This window comes from Polyodon spathula, chromosome 33, assembly GCF_017654505.1.
Source record: "Polyodon spathula isolate WHYD16114869_AA chromosome 33, ASM1765450v1, whole genome shotgun sequence".
Lineage (NCBI taxonomy): Eukaryota > Metazoa > Chordata > Actinopteri > Acipenseriformes > Polyodontidae > Polyodon > Polyodon spathula.
In genome coordinates, this window is record NC_054566.1 from 4,608,872 (window position 1) to 4,629,204 (window position 20,333).

Here is a 20,333-nt window from a genome sequence, read left to right on the forward strand (position 1 = left end):
ACACTTAAACTCAGAATCAGTTATTGTAAGGTGACATTGGTTTTATGTTGGGAAATATTTTTAAGAAAAATAAAAAAACTGAAATATCTTGCTTGCATAAGTATTCAACCCCTGTGCTGTGGAAGCTCCCAGTTTGCACCGATGAATGAAATTGCCCTAACGAGGACGCAATTACCTTACCATTGGCCTCCACCTGTGAACCATTAAAGTTCCTGTCACATTTTCTGGATAAAAAACTCCACTGTTGAAGGATCATTGGTAAGGCTGTGAATCTGAAGGAAAATGAAGACCAAAGAGCATTTTACAGAAGTTAGAGATAAAGTAATACAAATGCATAGATTAGGGAAAGGGTACAAAATAATATCCAAGTGTTTGGATATCCCAGTGAGCACAGTTGGATCAATAATCAGGAAGTGGAAGCTGCATCACACCACCCAGGCACTGCCAAGAAAAGGCTGTCCCTCAAAACTCAACGCTCAAACAAGGAGACTTGTGAGAGAAGCCACAGAGAGGCCAACAATCACTTTGAAGGAGCGGAGTTCTGTGGCTGGGAGTGGTGTAATGGTGCACCAGTCAACCATATCAATAGGTCTGCATAACAATGGCCTGTATGGGAGGGTGGCAAGAAAGAAGCCGTTACTCAAAAAGTACCATTTGAAAGCACGTCTGGAGTTTGCCAGAAAGCATGAGAGTGACCCAGCTGTGATGTGGGAAAAGGTTTTGTGGTCAGATGAGACCAAGATAGAGCTTTTTGGCCAAAACTCAAAGCGCTATGTGTGGCGCAAACCTAACACTGCCATGCCTCAAGACACACCATCCCTACAGTGAAGTATGGTGGTGGCAGCATCATGCTGTGGGGATGCTTCTCATCAGCAGGGACTGGGCATCTTGTTACAATTGAAGGAAGAATGGATGGAGCAAAATACAAGAAAATACTGCAAGATAATCTGCTTCAGACCGCTAAAAAAGTGAAGCTTGGGAGGAAATTCACCTTTCAGCAGGACAATGATCCCAAGCACAAGGCCAAAGCAACATTGGAATGGCTCAAGAACAAAAAGGTGAATGTCCTACAGTGGCCCAGTCAAAGTCTTGATCTCAATCCCATTGAGAATCTGTGGCACTATTTGAAAATTGCGGTCCACAAGCGTCGTCCAACCAACCTGAACAACCTGGAGCAAATCTGCCAAGAAGAATGGGCCAAAATCCCTCCGACACTGTGTGCAAAGCTGGTACATACTTACTCCAAAAGACTTAAAGCTGTTATTGCAGCGAAAGGTGGCTCTACCAACTATTAATGTGTGGGGGTTGAATACTTATGCAAGCAAGATATTTCAGTTTTTTATTTTTCTTAAAAATATTTCCCAACATAAAACCAATGTCACCTTATAATAATTGAGTTTGAGTTTAAGTGTTTTAAAATAATATATCAAACAGTTTGTAAATCAGTAATATGAGGGAATTGGTCAGGGGTCTGAATACTTTTGCAAGCCACTGTATGTGTATATATATAAAGAGTTTAGATTCAAAACGTGATATACGCCATGTGCACCAAAACTGAGCTAAAAGCAGAATCATTCATCTCACTGTGCCTACTTTCTGATGTTCAATGTTCTTTGTCCTCAAAGCACGATATACACCATGTTAAATACAACTCAAATTATCATTTCTTTCCATAACACGTTATATGCCAGGCTTCTAACTTAGCAAAATCCAACATATTCACTTAGCCAATGGGCGTGCAGTATCGCAGTTGTGTGACCCTATTATGGCAGCGCCCAGGAGGGCTATAGTAGTGTATTTAATCTTGTAAATTGTGATTTTATGATTAAATGATGAATAACTTTTAAAAAATGCAACAAAGTCAATTTTCTAATCGGGTGTAGCAATGGTGAATAAGCATTCACAAATAATGCTAAGAAAACTGTCACTCGATTGGAACTGTGAAACCTCCCTTGATCTCCCTTGCAATGCCAACCACACTTAATGATGTTTTACGGTTGTGTTCTCCCTCTGCACTGGATGCAAAGTTTATCATTTTACTTACTGAAACACTTTGCCTCTTTAGAAGTAAGTGTAAAGTCATTTTACAAAAATATGGAGATTTATACTTGGTTACGACCCTGACTAAAGATATCATTACCAAAGGGGACTAACAAGGTCAAACAATAGGTCACGTTTTACTAAACACTTTAAAACTAATAAACAAACATTTACCATAATGAACACTATTGTAGTATGTTGCTTAAAACATAATAACACAATATTCATCATAAAGTTGAGTGCTTATCTATAAGCAATAACACATTTAAAGCTTGGGACTCGCTGTCTGTAGCTTGGTGTTGTTTACATTATCATCAGCATATTCTGAGTGATTGAAAATTACTTTTTTAAAAACACACTTTTCTTATACCAATACTGTATTGGTGCGATACTCAGTTTGTTTGTAAACCAGGCTTTAATCACTGATAATAGGTGCACAGGCGGTGATTCTGTGAGTGCTGCGGGGCTCAAGACTCCCAGCTTTCTTGAAAAGATCTGCGGTTCCCTTGTTTTTCTTTTGAATTAGTTTTGCTCTCATTACTATTTTTAGTAGTTACAATCATAATTAATAAAGTGCCACATCAATCACAGAATATAAAAGAAAAATACAAGTTTTTTTTTTTTTAACTGCAATTCTGCAAAACATAAAAGTTCCTAATTGTGGTTTGAAACTGAAAAATCAGTTGTTACCATGCACAGGCATGATGGAAAATACTGTAAAGTGACTGCATCTGTATTTGTCACCTTATTTTATAACTCTTTTGTTCAAAATCCATGGCCGAACATATATTTAAGAAAAATAAAACCGTGCTAGGTACTCCTCAGTGCTGTAAAAGAGCGGGCTGGAAACGTCCGCTCAAGGAACTACACCGCTCCGCTCTCCCGCTCCATATGCACTTGGCTCGCTCCGCTACGCACACACCCTGGGTGTTCCTGTGCGTGAGACTGACAGTTGAGACCTCAGTCAGAACTGTGGCGCGAGCAGGGGAGCCTGACCACTGGACAATGTGTCCCTTGTGTGTGTGTGTGTGTGTGTGTGTGTGTGTGTGTGTGTGTGTGTGTGTGTGTGTGTGTATGTGTTCGTGTCTCTTCTTGCTGTCGGTGCTTCTGGGAAATGGTTGCATGCAAATGATGCACTCATTGAAGTCATACCATGGCCAAGAAGGACAAAGGACATGGATATGGCCTTTTATGAAGAGATTGAATTCTTTACAAATTTCATAACTCCTCTATACCCAGGAGAATAATGTTTTTTTTTTTTCAGCATTAAAATGGGTTAGTGTACTATCCTTTAGCACTGACATGCATATGTACCTTTTTAACCGTTCATAACATTGTAGTTTTGTACCTACGTAAATATCAATATGTCAAGACCTACCAAAATAGACATATTATTTTCACCACTCATGGATGTACAAGAATACAATGTTTACACTTTCATTACTGTCCAAAAGTCCCTTCTACCATTATTTTACTTTCAAATCTTTTCTCATTTCTCTTATATTACTCTACTTATTACTCTCTTGTCTGTCTGCCTATTTACCGTGCACATTCTCAAATAGCTTTTCCTCGCTTTAATCATTATTTGATGAAGTAAAAAAAAGAAGTGATATCTATAACAAAAACATGGACAATGTAAAAAAAAAAAAACAATTTAGAAAAATGCAACAGTCGTTTAAAGTGGTGATATCAAACACAAAAGTTCAAGTTAGCAGAAGCAATTGGGGCAACCTTGTCAAGAATCAAGCAAATAGATACAACGAGAAAGGTGCTGGGGCCCAACATTCACATAATTGTTGCTTCTAACGGCTTCTTTTTTTCATCACTCCACTTTACATTGAAATGCTCTTTGTACAACTTCAAGGGCATTGTGACCATTCCCTTATCAGCTGAAAAGTCACATCTGCAACAAAAAACACTGACAATGCACAACCAAAAAAAAGGCTCCAACACCCCAGCCCTGGATCTGCAATGCCTGCCCCATCAATTGTCACTTCCCATACACTTACCCTGCATTCTCATTATCCCTTGCACTTGTTGCCATTATTGGTCTTGTTCATAATCTTCATTGTTGGAAATATATTGGTTCATGCTCTTTCATGTATTCTTTTGTTGTATGGGCTAAACATCTGTCCATGTGTGCCCTGATCTGCTGTGCCTTACTTGCATGTTGTCCTTGTGTCTTCCCAAAGTTGTCTGCACCTGTGGTGAAGCCTCTCCCATTCCCTGTCTGTCTTTCTGTCTGTAGTAGTGCTTATAAAGATAACCAAGAACACTTCAGTCTGTGTTGAGCTCTTTCTTTGGGACGTGTCTTAGCATCTTTATTCTGGTTAAACCCAGCTGATAAGGGAATGAGAATTTCAATGTAAAGTGGAGCGATAAAGTAGAGCGATCAAAAAAAGACGCCCAGTTAGAAGCAACAGTTGTGTGAATGTTGAGCCCCAGCACCTTTCCAATTGTGCCTATTTGCTTGATGCTTGACAAGGTTTCTCCTAACTTGGGCTTTTATGTTCGATATCACCCCTTTAAATGGCTGTTGCATTGTTCTAACTTGTTTTTTTTACATTGACAATGTTTTTGTTGTAGATTGTCATTTACTAGGCATATCCTGAATTGGGGGCCTGAAATCAACTGATTTTCAGAGAGCAACTCATCTGGAAATATGTAACCTTTTCTCTCTGATTTATTCATTTCCTGGTATTCAAGTGATATTCCAGCAAGCTAGAGAATCGCTGAAGGGCTTTAGACTTGGTTCATGCTTCTCATAAAGCACAATATTGGATCAAAGGTACTACAACTCAAATCAAAATGTGGGAGATGAAGTATCTTGTCACCATTGGATAAAGTAATTTATGTGAGGGCTGCTTGTGAAATGAGTATATATAAACTCTACAGCTGCTTTAAAAAAAACGGCATATGCAAGATGTATGTGTTTCTAGCAGAAATAGGAAAAGAAGATCTCACTTAGGCATGTGCGCCACTTGTAAATTAATTACATTTCACTAACAGCCAACTGGATGAGTTGCAGAAAGTGTTGTGCAAACAGAAAAGAATGTTCTATTGCAAATGGTTTCACTGAAACTGGGACATATATTTATCAGAACTGTCAAGTCTGTCTGTCCTTGTATTTATTTAGCTTTAGATCCCTGCTTCTGATGTCTTGCTATCAATTGGGCACAGGTGCACAGATCACTTAAACCATCAGTGAGCAGCACAGTATAGTCCATGCTCTGCATTCTGAGCTAGCTCCATGTTGAGGTAGATGATTCCTTCACATGATAAGAGTTTAGTTTGTAATCTACACACACATGGCTTGTGTGAGTTTAAAATACACATGTGTTTCTGCCCAGGAGGACTTGCGTTTTGGTAGTGTGGCTCTCAGGGTGATCAATGCGGTCGCAGGGTTGGTGTGTTTCTGGCCAGGAGGACTTGCGTTTTGGTAGTGTGGCTCTCAGTGTGATCAATGCGGTCGCAGGGTTGGTGTGTTTCTGCCCAGGAGGACTTGCGTTTTGGTAGTGTGGCTCTCAGTGTGATCAATGCGGTCGCAGGGTTGGTGTGTTTCTGCCCAGGAGGACTTGCGTTTTGGTAGTGTGGCTCTCAGTGTGATCATACCGTTGCAGGGCTGGTGCACAGAAGTGGGAATCCAGGGTATTTGCTATGAATGGTAATTTATTTCTTTTAGATTTCAGAAGAAAAAAGCGCTGAAAAAAAGATGCAGTTTATTGTTAAGAGATTTTGACTTGCTGAAATCACCATGTTGAAACATACAGCACAGAGATGCAACAGAAGCAGTAAGGAGAATGTCAGTGCATTTGATTGAAGTGATTCGTTTTCCCATGTGGTGCCAGCACTGGAGGTTGAAAATGATTGGCAGCTGACAGATTAACCAGTAATTCACCTTCTTGTTGTTTTTTAATTGTTATGCTCAATTTTGTGTTGTTCTTTGATCATTTTTCATTTGCTGACTTTAATAATTTATCAAACTATATGTTATAATACATAATAAAGGGATCTCCTTTAGGAAGTTTACATTGTAGTACAATGACACACTGGAAGATTGATTACAACCCTCTACTTTCATACTGTTTGACCTAATCAGTCTTTTTGTGAGGTATTATGTTCCTTTGTTGCTAATTTATTTAATGTATGCCCTTTTCTGTTTGATCTATGATCACACACAGGGTTGTAAATTGGTTGTAAAAACCAGACCTTTCCTGTGCATTGTGCTAGGACAAGGCTGGGAATGTTACACATTGAGAGTCTGTACCAGGCTGAAGACACAGAGCTCTGAAAATCCATTTACGATGCAGGGATTTTAGTGAAAACATTTATTTTCTGTCAAAATGTCAAGTTTTCACATTACATAATCCAAATTATGATCACCACCCCAGTGTAGATGGTGTTCATTCGTTTTCAGTATCATTCTTTCGCAGATGAGAGAGTCTTCTTTTAAAATACTGGGTATTACTGATAAATAAATACATTAGATAGATTTTGCAGCCCCTGATTTTTTTGGTGTTTAATGTAAAATTCCATGTCTTTAAATTTGTCAGTTTGACACAGAACTGAGTCCAAAACACTTCCTGCGATAGATAAGCCTTGACAGTCCTTATGGACCCTGTACATGGCAGAGCACTACAGGACTTTAACTGGGGTAGAAGCTGACCCAGCGTAGCATTTTATAAAAGAGTGAAGACCTGTGGGTGGTTATTTGATAATGGAAGAAAAACAACACTGTGAACTGCCTGGAGAGTCTGTTTTCAGCAGCTGGGCACAGTCCAGTCATGTGGTGCTGTTCAAGCAGGATTAGAGCTTTGGGCACAGCCAAACATTTAACTTTGCTATCACTTCTCCAATCTAGTCTAGTAGAGTCACAAGTGAGCAACATGCTGAAAGCAACATGTAAACCCCACAAAGTGTCTGTTATTAGGGACGAGGTGATCTCAAATCCTCTTTTGCTGCAGCCTTTTCCAGTAAGAGAGTCTACTAAGTTGTTCCATTGCTCTCGTCAGTTTATACTTTCAACAAGGTCGTTTTGGCTTTAGGGACACAAACATTCTCCTCCTTTGAAACCCTTATCAGCTTTATGACCAGTCTCTGTAATTCCTATGAACATGTAATCAGGTAATATTGACATCCATTAAATCCATTGAATCCATTGATTCTGTTCATGGCAGATTCCCATCCTATCTTATATTTAACATGGTTACATGTCTGAACATGTTGTGTGGCGTAGTAGGTAGGGATGTGGACTCTTGACTGGAGAGTTGTTTGTTCAATCCACACACACTGCTCTTGTACTCTTGAACAAGGTACTTTACCTAGATTGCTTGAGTAAAAAACCCAGCTGTATAAATGGGTTCTTGTATGTAAAAAATAATGTGATGTCTTATAACAAGTGTAAGTTGCTCTGGATAAGGGTGTCTGCTAAGAAATAAAAAAACAATTACAAATTAGAAAAGAAAACATGTACAGTACTTAAAGCATTGAACAGCAGTCCTTTGAGTTTACAGTAGCTGGCAAAGGGTAAAATACCTTTCAGTCAGTTTTATTGTCCTCCTTTGTTTAATTTGGTTGAGGTGACTTTCTTTCATGTTGTGGCAATGTTGCCCCGCCCCTGTGTGTATTTGTGTGTTGTATGTTGCGTGTAGTGTGTTAACGTTGGTGTATAGTCATTGGTACATGTGTTGTAATATGGGTCTCGAGCACAATGTATATTTGTATTTAGGCACGAGGATTGCACAACACTTCACGTGCAGGTAAAATGTAATAATATGCGAGCATAGGGAATTGCACTTTTATTCATTCACGTGCAGTTGTACCAAGACTCCAATTGAATGATTGATTAGCAATCGAGTCTCGGTACAGCTGCATAAAAGCAGCATGTTTTCACTCACTCGGGGTTGTGTGTTTGGTAAGTAGAGAACGGGATTGGAGACGGAGGTAACAGTTAGGATAATAGTTATAATAATACCAGCTCACCGTGTTTGTCGGTGTAGTCCTTTTTATTTGTCTCTTTGTTTTGGCTACGAGTGCCATGTCCTGTGTTTTGTTTGTCTTTCAACCTTTTATTTTCTGTTTGTTCATTTATTAAATGCTGAGCGCAAACCAAGCGCTCAGCTTCATCAGACTCCACGTCTCTCTATTTATTCTGTATTTGTTCCTGGTTCTGGTCTGACGTCACCCACTATAGCCGTCTTTGTGACACATGTTCACAAGCAAAAGCCTTTCGATTGCGTCTCCGTCTTGATACACATCTCAAATTCTCGTTCTGCTGCATGGTTTCCCTTTTCTTCAGTAAACAAGGTGACTTCTTTTAAATCTGCATCATAAACTGTGCATGAAGTTCACCTCGTAGCCATTTTAATATGTCTGTAATGAATCAACAGTAATTATTGTAGTGCGCATTACTGTGCAGAGTTATTCAGTTAAAAAAAGTGCAACTTCAATTTGAGTAAATACGGTATTAGACACATTGATATATGTGAGATGCCATAAGATTTGACACTCTAAAGTGAGTAACTGAGCTTGTAGAAACTTGCCAGGTTCTGACTGGAGTGCTTTATAATTTAATTAAGATTTCCAAGAGTGGCGCTACAGTTAAAGATTACAATGGCACTACCAGTTCCACCGATGAAATGGCCACTAGGTGGTGAAACAGTGCATTCGTGGTACAGCAGATATCCAGCAGTTATACCAGTGTTCTTCATTGCAAGGCCCACGGACCACTGGAGGCCCTTGGCGGACTTTAGTGCGGCCCCTGACGTGCAGCCCCTGACAATACACCAATGTGAAAAAGGTGGCATGGCGGCCTTCACACTGATGTCTTATCGGCAAAAATGGCCCCCCTCTGAAAATTAGTGAAGAACACTGAGTTACACTGAGAATATAGAGACAACAGATTTACAGTTGGGAGTGCATGGATTGAGGGAACCATGCAATCAGAAGATGGTCTTGAGTAAAATAGGATTTTACTACACCACAAGAACGAAGAACTGACTGAGGTCCCCTTTTTTAATTCCAGCTGTATGGATTTCCACAATGGAGGTAATCTAACTATATCAGTTCATTAGCAAAGCCAGTGTTACACAGTTTGAAATATGTATGTTGCTATGACTACATCTTTGTGCCTGTGCATGCAGGAAATGAGTTCTATTTTATTACTGCCTGCCATGTTGAGACACGTCGAGTGCCTGCTGGTTTCTCGTAAATAATAATACTTCACTGGGGAGGATCGGCGGAGCAAGGCCTTATCATTCAGCCCCTTCTTTACCATATCATTAGGTTCAATTGTGGAGACAAAAAGACTAAGGGTAGGCACTGTGAGATCTGAATACGTTAAAGTGGGCTGTGAGGAAATGCGCTTCAAACCTAATCTATTTGACACTCCCATATAGAATAATCACCTGGTGTTACTCATTATCAGGCTTGTAATGTTCTGTACCACCTGGGTTTGGAGAGATCAGAAATGAGTGTGGTGTGATGTTGAAATGTACAATACTGACTAGAGGGACCACACTTTATAGTCTTAGTAATATGCAGTGGAACCTCGCTAATAATGCGAGAAAATGCCCATTATCTTAACATTTGTCTATTTTTATTTATTTATTTATTTTTTGGGGTTTCCTTCTATACAAAGTGTTGTCGATTGCTGTTTTAGTTTCTAATACTTATTTTTCAAATAGCGTACAATCACGTTGTATTCAAGTTTCCAGGGGTTTTGGTAGTTTCCAGTATGATGGTCTTATTTAGGAGAGGTGATTTAACATTGTCTTCATATATTTTAAACTGCTGATGGTGGCCTTAATACTGAATACAGAGGTGGCCTTAATATAGAAGGTGACTTTACACTGACGTCAAGAGTAACAAATCAGGACTGTAAAAAAGCGGTCTTAGTTGCCAGTTTGTACTGTATTTTAACATTGTGTCAACCATCTAGAACAATAATAAGGTGTTTATAAATTACACTTTATGAGAACGGAGTCTGTCCGTCTTTGCCCCTGTGGCAAAGTTGGTTGCAGTGCACAGGTGCAGGAGTGATGTGGTGATCAATGAAAGACAGACAGTGATAATCCAAAGTGCAACAATGTTTATTTATAATCCTGGTCTGGTGACCACAAATAATAATCCCAGGCAATACGCAGCAATGTGTACTGCACTGTTCTAAATAACGGGTTGCAATCCCAAATAATAACACAGTCAATTTACACACACAAATACACACACGATCACAAGACCCTAGTGAGTGGTTTCAGTGCAAGTGGTGAAATGCAATTTAATATGTGAACAATGGTGCAGTGTTTTCCAGGTTTATGCTGGTCTTAAGCGACAGCTCCTGTATTGTTTTTAGCCGTCTAATAATAACAAATCAAGCACAGTGTTAGCAACAGTAAAACAAACAAACAAACACTCACGATATTATCACACTCCTTTCCGGTTCGTCCATAACCATAACAAAGAAAGAGATCACCTCGCTACGTCTCTTATGTACCAGCAATCACGCCCTCTTGGTTAACAATTGCAACCATTCCTCCAATCCGCAGCTGCCACATCACTTCCCTTTGGGTCGATGACTCGGTGTACCGTAGCTCCGCCCTCTTTCTAGATGGCCAACTTCCACCTAAAGGGGCGTTTCCACCCGACACGGTGCACACGCCATCTCCTTGCGCGTTGCTCTGCAGTCGCCGCAGCCCACTGTTCACACCGAACATGGCAGGTTGTTTATAAAACCTAATTTTACCCCCCCCCCCCCCCCACACACACACACATACCATCATAATCCCCCCACAATTACCCAAAATATCAGGCAGTTGTGTTGTTTAAAAAAATAAAAACATGTTGCTTTTAAAAATTGAGATATTTTCTTTCTTTCTTTGTGACTTTTGTCTGGTTTGCTGGGTATAGGCAAAGTTAAAGGCATCATTATACATTGATATTATTGAGCATTATTGTATACACATGATTAAAAACTACTGCCATCCCATCATATCAAACTTTCAGGAGGGAGGGTGAAAAGTGAAAACACAATACCTGCAACAATGAACAGCAAACACAGAAACATTACTGCAGTCGCCCTTTTCTACCAAAAATCGCAAAGAAAAGATAAAAGGTACAGCGAATACCATCGGCTGATACAGGAGCTCAGGTTTGATGAAGGCAGATTTCAAACCTACTTAATGTTGCATTGTACAAAATCTCAAATCAGAACAAGGCAGAACGACAGTTCCTTTCTTTAGACAAAGCTTTAAAGGGACAATTAATGCTCTAAATATGTTGCCATGTTCTGTTCTCAATCATCTCCTACTGTTCAGTATGAGCTCCTGCGGTTGTTGTTGGCCTGCTGCTTACAATAAGATGTGTGGTACCTGGGAATTAGTGCTCATAGCAACCAAAACCCTTTCCATTAGCCATTTCTGCGTGGAGGCAATGGCTGCAGAGTGCTTTACTGCACCAGAGGTGGAGGAGCGGCACAGACAGAATCCTAGCAGAGCCCAGGGCTAACTTTCTTTATAAGGGTTACTTATTTCCCTAAAGACAATTCAGCACTGTAATACAGTGTACAACCAGTATAGCGCTATTCTGTTGCTTATGTTTTATTGCACTGTACTTCAGATTAAAAAGGGAATTCAATTAAAAACAAATACAAAAAATAACAAATATTCTAATTCTACAATACATAAGAAACCACCCATTCAAGTCTGCACAGAAAAAAACGCACAGTTCAAATCTCTGGAGACGGTTCTAAACATGCCACGCTAAAAAAACCCACTTTTGTTATAATAAACTGTAGTTCCTGAATACAATACTAATTGAATTATAGTACATTTTTCTGTTGTGTGCAGGGAGTCTTATTATAAGAATCATCATTCTGAACATTTGGCGCAGCCAGAGTTACTGTACACCCCACACACGACATAATAATCACATAAATAAATACATAATAAATAAATAAATAAATAAATAAATAAGAAATCATCTGGTTATTTACAGTACTATAATGGATAGGATTTACATTACAATGAACAGAATAAACAGTCTGATTTCTGTATAGGTAAGCCTTATGTGTAGTTGGAGCATTCCATATATACAAAATACTTACACAGCAGTAAATTGCTGTAGTTGTTAACGGTAATGTTCAGTCCTGGAGAAGAAATAAATAGCTTGCTGAAGAATAATCAGTGGGCTATTGCTGCCCTGAACACTGAGACATACATTTAATACTTTAACAGAAACCTTGATTCATGGAGCAACCCAATCCAAAAATAATACTGGGTGGTTATAAGAGTCGATGGAAAAATGATAGATTTGTCAGGTGTTGTTTTTTTTATTATATAAAACCACATTATTCTGTGTTAGGGATTAAGTGAACAAGGTTAAAACACAAACACACACACAAACACACACACACACACAATATATACCAAAAATTTTACTGGCACATGACAAAGTGTATCCATTGGTATCTCAAGGCAGGAAATATTCTTTTATTAGAAAAATAAAGTGAAAATGTCACAATACCTGGCTTTCTTTTAATGTGTTTGGATAGAGTCCCGTTTGAAATTGATTGTCAAGCCAAGAGAGGTCACCTGTAGTAAACTAATGGCTATCCTTTAATGCTCACGTTCCCTGCTGTTATTTATTGTGTTCCCCTAATCGACACAAAAAGCTGTGTGATAAGAGTTTTATCCATACTGTTAAAACACAACTGTTGCTTTGTAACATATAGCAGCATGTTTAAACTTCAGACAGGAATCTGTCTTAATAAAAATGTACATTACTTCTTATGACTTGCTGTCTTCTGCCATCTGGGGCTTTTCATTTTGATTAATGTGAAGAACAACCTCCAGGTAGTTGTATATTACAGCATGCAGATTTTCCAGCTGTGTATCTCAACCGGGGGGGGGGGGGGGGGGGGGGGGGGGACACAGCTTACTGCCAGTACAGACAGCAGTATAGTGTGGATGATTCCAATAGAAGAGAAGACAAGTAAACGACGTTAATGATCGTCGAGATTGTTTAACCAAGTGCTAATGACCGTATACACGGTTAATGTAATTAAATGAACATTTGTAATCGTTGTTGGTTATACATTATATATAGATAATTATATATATATATAACATATCATATATATATATATATATAATATAATTATATAATGTATATCTGATATATAATACATTAGCAGTGGTGGTATTTATGTTTGGGATTTAATTTGACAGTAGTGGCTTTGGGTGGGCGGGTTTGAAGTGATGGACTAACTCAGTTGAACTTTGTCTTCATTTTTACAGACAGCTCTGAATAAAACAACTAAATGTGTTGTACCTGAATAATGTCTATGCCCCTCATTTCTTAAAGTGTAACATATTTTTATAAACTGATCTGATGGTTATAGTTATTAAACCTACAATTAAACATACGTTTTCAAAATTCACACATTAATTTACAATCAACAAGCAAAACACTAACTCATTTAAATTGATGCATTCTCATTTAATTGCAATAATGTTGCAATTAAAGCTCAATGTTATTATTCTTAAATTAATGTTTTGCTGGCACCAGTATAGGGTTAGATGTCATCTGCACCGCTACTGCTGAGCTCTTTGACAATGCCATGGGGAAGGCATCTCTCTTCAGCTGCATGTATCTCTCTTCAGCTCTTCATGTAGCAAGACGGGTCAAAATGAGCTGAACACAGATAGGAACATTGAGAAGGCCCTTTCCAAACTCTGGTACGCTGAACAAACTTCATCCAGCTCTGTGCTAGCTTCTTTTCTTTCGGCCATAAATGAAGCTTGGCACCGTCCTTAGTTGTGTTTGAACTAATACACATGGTGTGGCATCGTAAAAATAACTAATTTAGAATTTAATATGAATAAGAACATAAATTAAACAGAAATAATATTAATAATCATGAAAAAAGACCACGAATAGTTTTGACAGGTAGAAAGTGAATGACAAGTGGTGGTAGGAGTTCCCTTCATGACGTCACAGGTCTGAGGTGAGGGAAATACAGCGAAGCGGCAAAAAGGAATTTTGTTTTGCAAAATAATGGATTTTAGAAATATAATTAGATCATAAAATATACTGTATCTATTTTCAGTGAAATCAAAGAATAGTTTGGCGCAAAGTGAGGTATAAGGACTGGGGTTCCCCTTTAACAAAGCACATTGACATTCAACACGGTTACAGTGTTACTAGATATAGGGCACTTGGCTGCAAATTGACTAAGAATTTCAGTCCTCAGTCTTTTTTAAATGGTTTATTCCCACTACAAAGGTAATCCTTAGACTGCTTCTCTGACTATGTTAATGCAACACAAAGCAGCTCAGAATCCTCTTCTGGATTTAGGATAATTTAGTACAGCCGACCCCAGCATTACTCATAAGCACACAACGATATGTAGTAAATCACTATGGAACATGAAAAAGAAGGCAACCTTTTTTTCTGGCAACTTTTCAAGCAATAAGTTGGAGCTAACATTTTTCAAGCTCTGTTCACCAAGCTCACACAAGAGCCTAAGCATGCTTGATGTGAGCAGCTTTCTGTTTTTGTATGCTAGTCTCAATCATATTTATAGCATGTGCTCCGGTTTGTATAGTCTTCAAGCATTCTGATACGTAGGATACTATGGGTGTGACTGAACTAGAACAGACTCACTATGAAAAAGAGGGGGGAGCTCATCAATGAAGAGGCTAACAGAATTCTAGATTCTATAGTAGAAAGCGTAGTACAAATTAGGTTGTACAATGCATAATGCACAGTTTAACGCTCTGAAGAGAGTCGAGAACAACCAGAATAATCCTGGATAGGTTGAGGTAAAGGGACAGAGAGGGTAGGAGGCATGTTTTCATGGGGATGTGTGGCTTGGGGTTTCAAGCTGTGCCACTTCTGATGATTCCTTGGGATATCAAGAGCGTGTGGATGTGGTTCAGAGATCAGTTACCTATATTAGGAACCAGAGAAGCAACAATAGGCCAAATGGTCTCCTTTCATTCCTAAATTTTCTTATGTCCTTATGCTTTCACAGCACAACCAGGCACATAATATAGGCACATAACCCACCACTAACCAGTATAGAATTCAAAATACTGACCATTTGCTGCAGCATTTTCCTGACTTTAGAAAAAAACTATGATAAATGTAAATACTTTTCTAATTATTTATTACTGAATTGATTCAATCAAAAGTCAACAAATAAACCAATTAATTTAATTATTAGAAAGGTGTATGGCTAAGCTACTGTTGTGTTTAAGCATTCAATATTTTATAGTTTTGTAAAAAATGAGCAATTGTAATCAATAACCACTCTCAAGGGATACCATTAAATAATACATTCTTGAGGCAAACTGGATCCTAACAGCTTTACTGTGAATGTGTATTTAAGGAATTTCTGTTTCTCTATCAAAGGGATAGGATGAAGAATAATCCATATTTTACAATGTGATCTATTTCTGTGGATATAGTTTTGAGAGCACCACACATTAAGAACTTTTTAAAAATGGTATTAGAATAATTGTGTTTCTTCTACACTAGTGTATGCATTAAATCAATTGATAACATTTTTCATAATTTTATTCATAATATAAATATATAATGTATGAATGCTCATTAGATATGTCTTACCATGCTTTATTTGAACCACCTACTATGTTATTCTCCCCAGTGCATCTTTATAATAAAATGTATAACTCCTTTGTAACTCAGCACATTTTAATGTAAAACCATTGACACATTATAGCCATTGACCCCAAACAAGATGCGGTGGAGTCCTTGGTGCAGAAGTTCAAGGAGAGTTTTCGAACGAACACGCCCATCGAGATTGCCCACGTGCAGCAGGAGTCCCACAGCTCCTCCGCCGGCAGAACGAAGAGGAGGAGCCGCTCCAGAGGTACAGTAGGCATGTTTGCATTCTCAATATCCAGTGACACGTGCAGTGCAGGGGCACACTTTCAAATTGTTTACTCCCCAATGGCTCTGCAGGAATGATGCTTTGCAGGGTTCAGTAACTTGGCAACTTTTTAAAAAGTGTGTCAATCCAGTCTTCACTCTTTTTTTTTTTGTGGAGAAAAACATTAAACAACAATTCATGTAATGTGTACTTCCCTATTATCAAAAAAAATATGCATTTATATAACGACTGGAGGGAACATTTTGAAATGATGACCCCTATGATCCTGTATTGTGAATGTTTGAAAAGACTTTCATTTACGGCATGTATTACCCTGTGTAATTATTTACAGATGTTGGTCCACATTAATACACATTAACGCACAATATTTAGCAACCTTTTAGTAGCCAACAGTACCAAAGCTTACTGAGATGGCAAGTTCTTGAAAAATATAGAAAGTTGCTAAAATACTATATTTTTATATGTACTCTGCAGTTTAAAGTTGCAAAAAATGTAGCCGAAAATAAATATGGATTGATGGTGCTTTTTGACAGCGTACTTGTGCAGTTACATTCGTTAGTTGTGTATTTACATTGCAGTCACTGTGCAGTTAATAAAGCCACTTAAAGTAAAGAATGAAGACTTTTTAAACAGGGAAGGTCTCGTTTTAAGTCTTTAAGTGACCATCTGGGAATCCACTTCTTTATGGCTAAAGATCAGAAAGATGTGCACTGTGGAGTCCTCAAATACAAGCACAGTGCATTAAGGACTGGTGGTTTCTGTAAACTTGTGGATTTCGATAGTGGAGGACATTAAAGAGTAAGTAAGCGGGGTTCTGAAAAATAGAGCGTTACAAGTCCCCAGGTGTTGCTACAACTGTTTAAATAATGTACCTGTAATTTTTTTTTTTTTTTTTCATTGTTAACATCCTGACAACTTTTTACATTTTAGAACTTTAAAGTCTGTTTCAAAGCTCTTTTCAGAATTTCTGCTGTCGTGCCCTGAGGTTTGAGATCTGTCCTCTAAATCACTGCAGGAAGATCGATTTATAAAACAAACCAAAAAAAAAAAAAAAAAAACATAACAGCAAGTGCTCTGGCTCTTCTGTTATGAAACTACAGCAAACCAAAACTAAGGCTCGAGTCATGTGACATGAGTCGGCTCCCAAGTTTTGTTTGTTGCCTGTTACTCGGTTGCTTCAGCAGATAGCGTTCCGGTTTCAATGTCATTTAAAAGCGCCGGCTTTGCACTTTCCATTGATGTCAGGCATGCCCGTATGCATACTTTCTACCACCCCCTCATTCAGTGCTCCAGTGCTGTGATGCACAGCAGAGCGGTAGGTGTGTTCAAGTGCCTGTAACTCAAAAAAGGAAAGGAGTACAGTCCGTATACAAAATGAAAGAGGAGGGATGGGACTTTCCAGTGATATATGTGCCCTTGACACGTTCCTAGAATAAAATACAATGTCCAGAATACAGTGGTGCCTTCACTTGCTAGGAGACAGCTGTGCGCATTGGCGTCTTATCCATTTTGCATAGCATAAACAACACATTATACCAAATGATGGCTAGAAGCAAAGGAAACACAAAAGTGTTCATCGACACATTTTCACTCATTCATTTATTCCACTTGTTAGTTGTATGCTGTTTTATTGCTGGGGTCCAGGTTACCAGGAAAGTTTTTTATGACGTGTTCTTATGAGAGTTAAACACAAAAAAAGTGTCTATATGTCTATATGGCACACATAGATTAGTAGCTCTGGACTGTGGAGAATTAATTGAAAAATGCAACTCATCACCCATTATTCTTGAAGAGGCACAAGTAAAGTCTTGAAACCAATCTGCATAAATCAATGGGGTTAATGTAAGTAATACAATTCTGAACTCATTTGAGTGAATGTTCCACACACTTTAGCATAGAGGTGGACTGGGTGAAGGCTATTTACAGAAGCTAAAGAGCTTGTAAGAAACTGTGCCCTAGCTGAGGTCATAGGTTACTGTGAGAGATATAAACACTGTAGCTTCATATGAAAGTCTTTTTTATTATTAAAGAATAACAAGGTAAGGAAGGGATTTCATGTTATTAACATTTTATGCTTGAATTCACATATGCAGCCGAAGAAAAAGACCATTCAAGTTTTCTAAAAAGATAATATAAGTTATAAAGTATATATATATATTAATAATATAGAGATATAATATATATAATATAATATGATATATTATATATATATTAATAAAGTCGGGAGTTTAGAACAAATCCTTAGACTTGATTTTAAAGGAATAAAACTAAAGGAATAAATCCAATTATTAATCTATTTGGGCTTTCAGATTGTAACAGTGCACCAAATAAAATGACTAAACCAAAAATATACAACATTTCATTGACTGTTTAGGGGCTTGTGGGTAATTCAACCTTTTGAACCTATTCATTTTAGAATAGTAATTGGTATTTTTTTCTTTTCAGACAAAAATTGAGCTTATGGTGATTTGAAATCAATAGCCCTGTATGCGTGCTGGTCTGTTCAGAAAAACTGTGTGCTTTGAAAATGATTGAAAAATTGGATACATTCACTAGCAGCTCTGTTCAGAAACCTCCTCCAGAAATGGACAACGTCACAGTGTGGTGCTTGTTTTACCTGTTGTGTTAATTATTGCACAAAGCTGCAAACTGTACCATACTGGAGTATAGTATGGATAGCTGGAAGACCAGCAATAAAATGAGGCCCTGATTATCAATCCTTGTTTTTCCTCCTAGTTCCTCCCTTATTGGTCTATTGTCCGGCGGCTCTGGCCATCTACCAAAAAACCCACCGGATACACCACACAGAAATAAATAAGTTTAACCAATATGTGGTAATTAAGCAATAAGGCACGAGAGGGCATGGTTGTGTTGGATTGTATCACTTATTGGTGCATTGTTAGGCTTTATAGCACATTTATAAATGCTTTATAAAGAAGAAAGGAGAATTGGATATAGTTTCTAAAGATTTATTAACAATTTGAGGTATAACCTTTTTTTTTTTAAATAAAGACTTTAAATAACTATTAAAAAAAAAAAAAAAAAAACCCTTGCTTGGTTGCATATCTGTGAGCCCTTCCAGTATATTCTAGGTAATATTCTTGGCTGTTGCTAGGTAATTCACCCCCATTGGCTGTAGCGTAGACCAAACAGCACAAGAGTTTAAGATACTTTGTTGGGATGAAGATTATTAATTATTAAGTAATTAATTTAAAGTAATTGTATTATTATTATTATTATTATTTATTATTATTATTATTATTATTATTATTATTATTATTATTATTTATTATTATTATTATTATTAGTAGTAGTAGTAGTAGTAGTAGTAGTATTTCTTTTTAGAAAGCCAGTCATTTAAGCATTTTAATTGTTTGTTTTGTGGTATTAATTTCATTTTGATTTTTTTTTTTTTCTAGCAGGTCAGTGTTACATTTTTGTACCTGTAAAGAGATTGAGTAGCAGAGGTGGAAAGAGAGTGAAGGCAAGAGTCGGATGGTTAAGATATTGTGTGTAATAATGTAAATACTGTTGAAAAATATTAAAATATACACAGTTAATAATGTATGAAGTCAGCTGATAACAACTAAAGGAGATAAACTGAATATCTAACCACTGGATCCGACCAAAGTTACAGAAAATGACTGGTATAAATAAAATGCCAGAACAGCGTCTTGTTTAAAATAGCAAACTGGTTCATGGTGCAAATTAATATAAAGATATGACAAGAAACCTTGATGTATTCAGTATCTTCCATGACAGCGGGTATTTTGACAGGTGCTTTATTTGGTTTTGGTGGCACAGTGATATGTGGTTAAGCACACGAGCAGTGATTTGCCTTTGTTCCTAAGTAGTTTCTAATCGTGACATTGTGCTGGATATTGTAACGACTTGAAACCCTGATGGACCAATCAGCATGCAGCATTCTAACAATCAGTTTTATAAACAGAATTATATCTCAGTGTAAAACTGAACACGACTGTGGAAGACTGCAGCTTTAAGCTTGTCCTTTCAGAACCGTATAAACCAGGCCTAATAACTCTAAATAATGACTACAAGAAAGTCTCTCTCAAATCCAAGAAAAAAACGCATTTAATGAGGAAGACTCCCTGCCATTGCTCAGTTCGTGATTGTGACTGCACACCGTTTGAATTCCTAGCAGAGGCCCTAATTTAAATTAACAACAATCTATTAGATGTTGAATTAGATCTTGTCTCTGCTATTTGATGCTGTACTGGTCTAGTGTGTCATGTGATCTCGTCTATGGTATTTGATGCTGTACTGGTCTAGTGTATCATGTGATCTCGTCTATGGTATTTGATGCTGTACTGGTCTAGTGTGTTGTGTGATCAAGTCAGATCTGTGAATCATGTGTATTACT

The 20,333-nt window shown here is 37.8% G+C and overlaps 1 protein-coding gene across 3 annotated transcripts in view; it reads left to right on the forward strand.

Annotated features, from left to right (window-relative positions):
• LOC121303517 (astrotactin-2-like) overlaps positions 1-20,333 on the forward strand; it is a 615,708-nt gene that overhangs the window by 151,112 nt on the left and 444,263 nt on the right. Inside the window, exon 4 of one of the 3 annotated variants that reach the window (XM_041234250.1) lies at positions 15,782-15,931. The exons of the other annotated variants lie outside the window; for them this stretch is intronic. Coding sequence (XP_041090184.1) covers positions 15,782-15,931 — 150 coding nt within the window. The remainder of the gene's footprint in view (positions 1-15,781; positions 15,932-20,333) is intronic. 3 annotated transcript variants of the gene reach the window in all.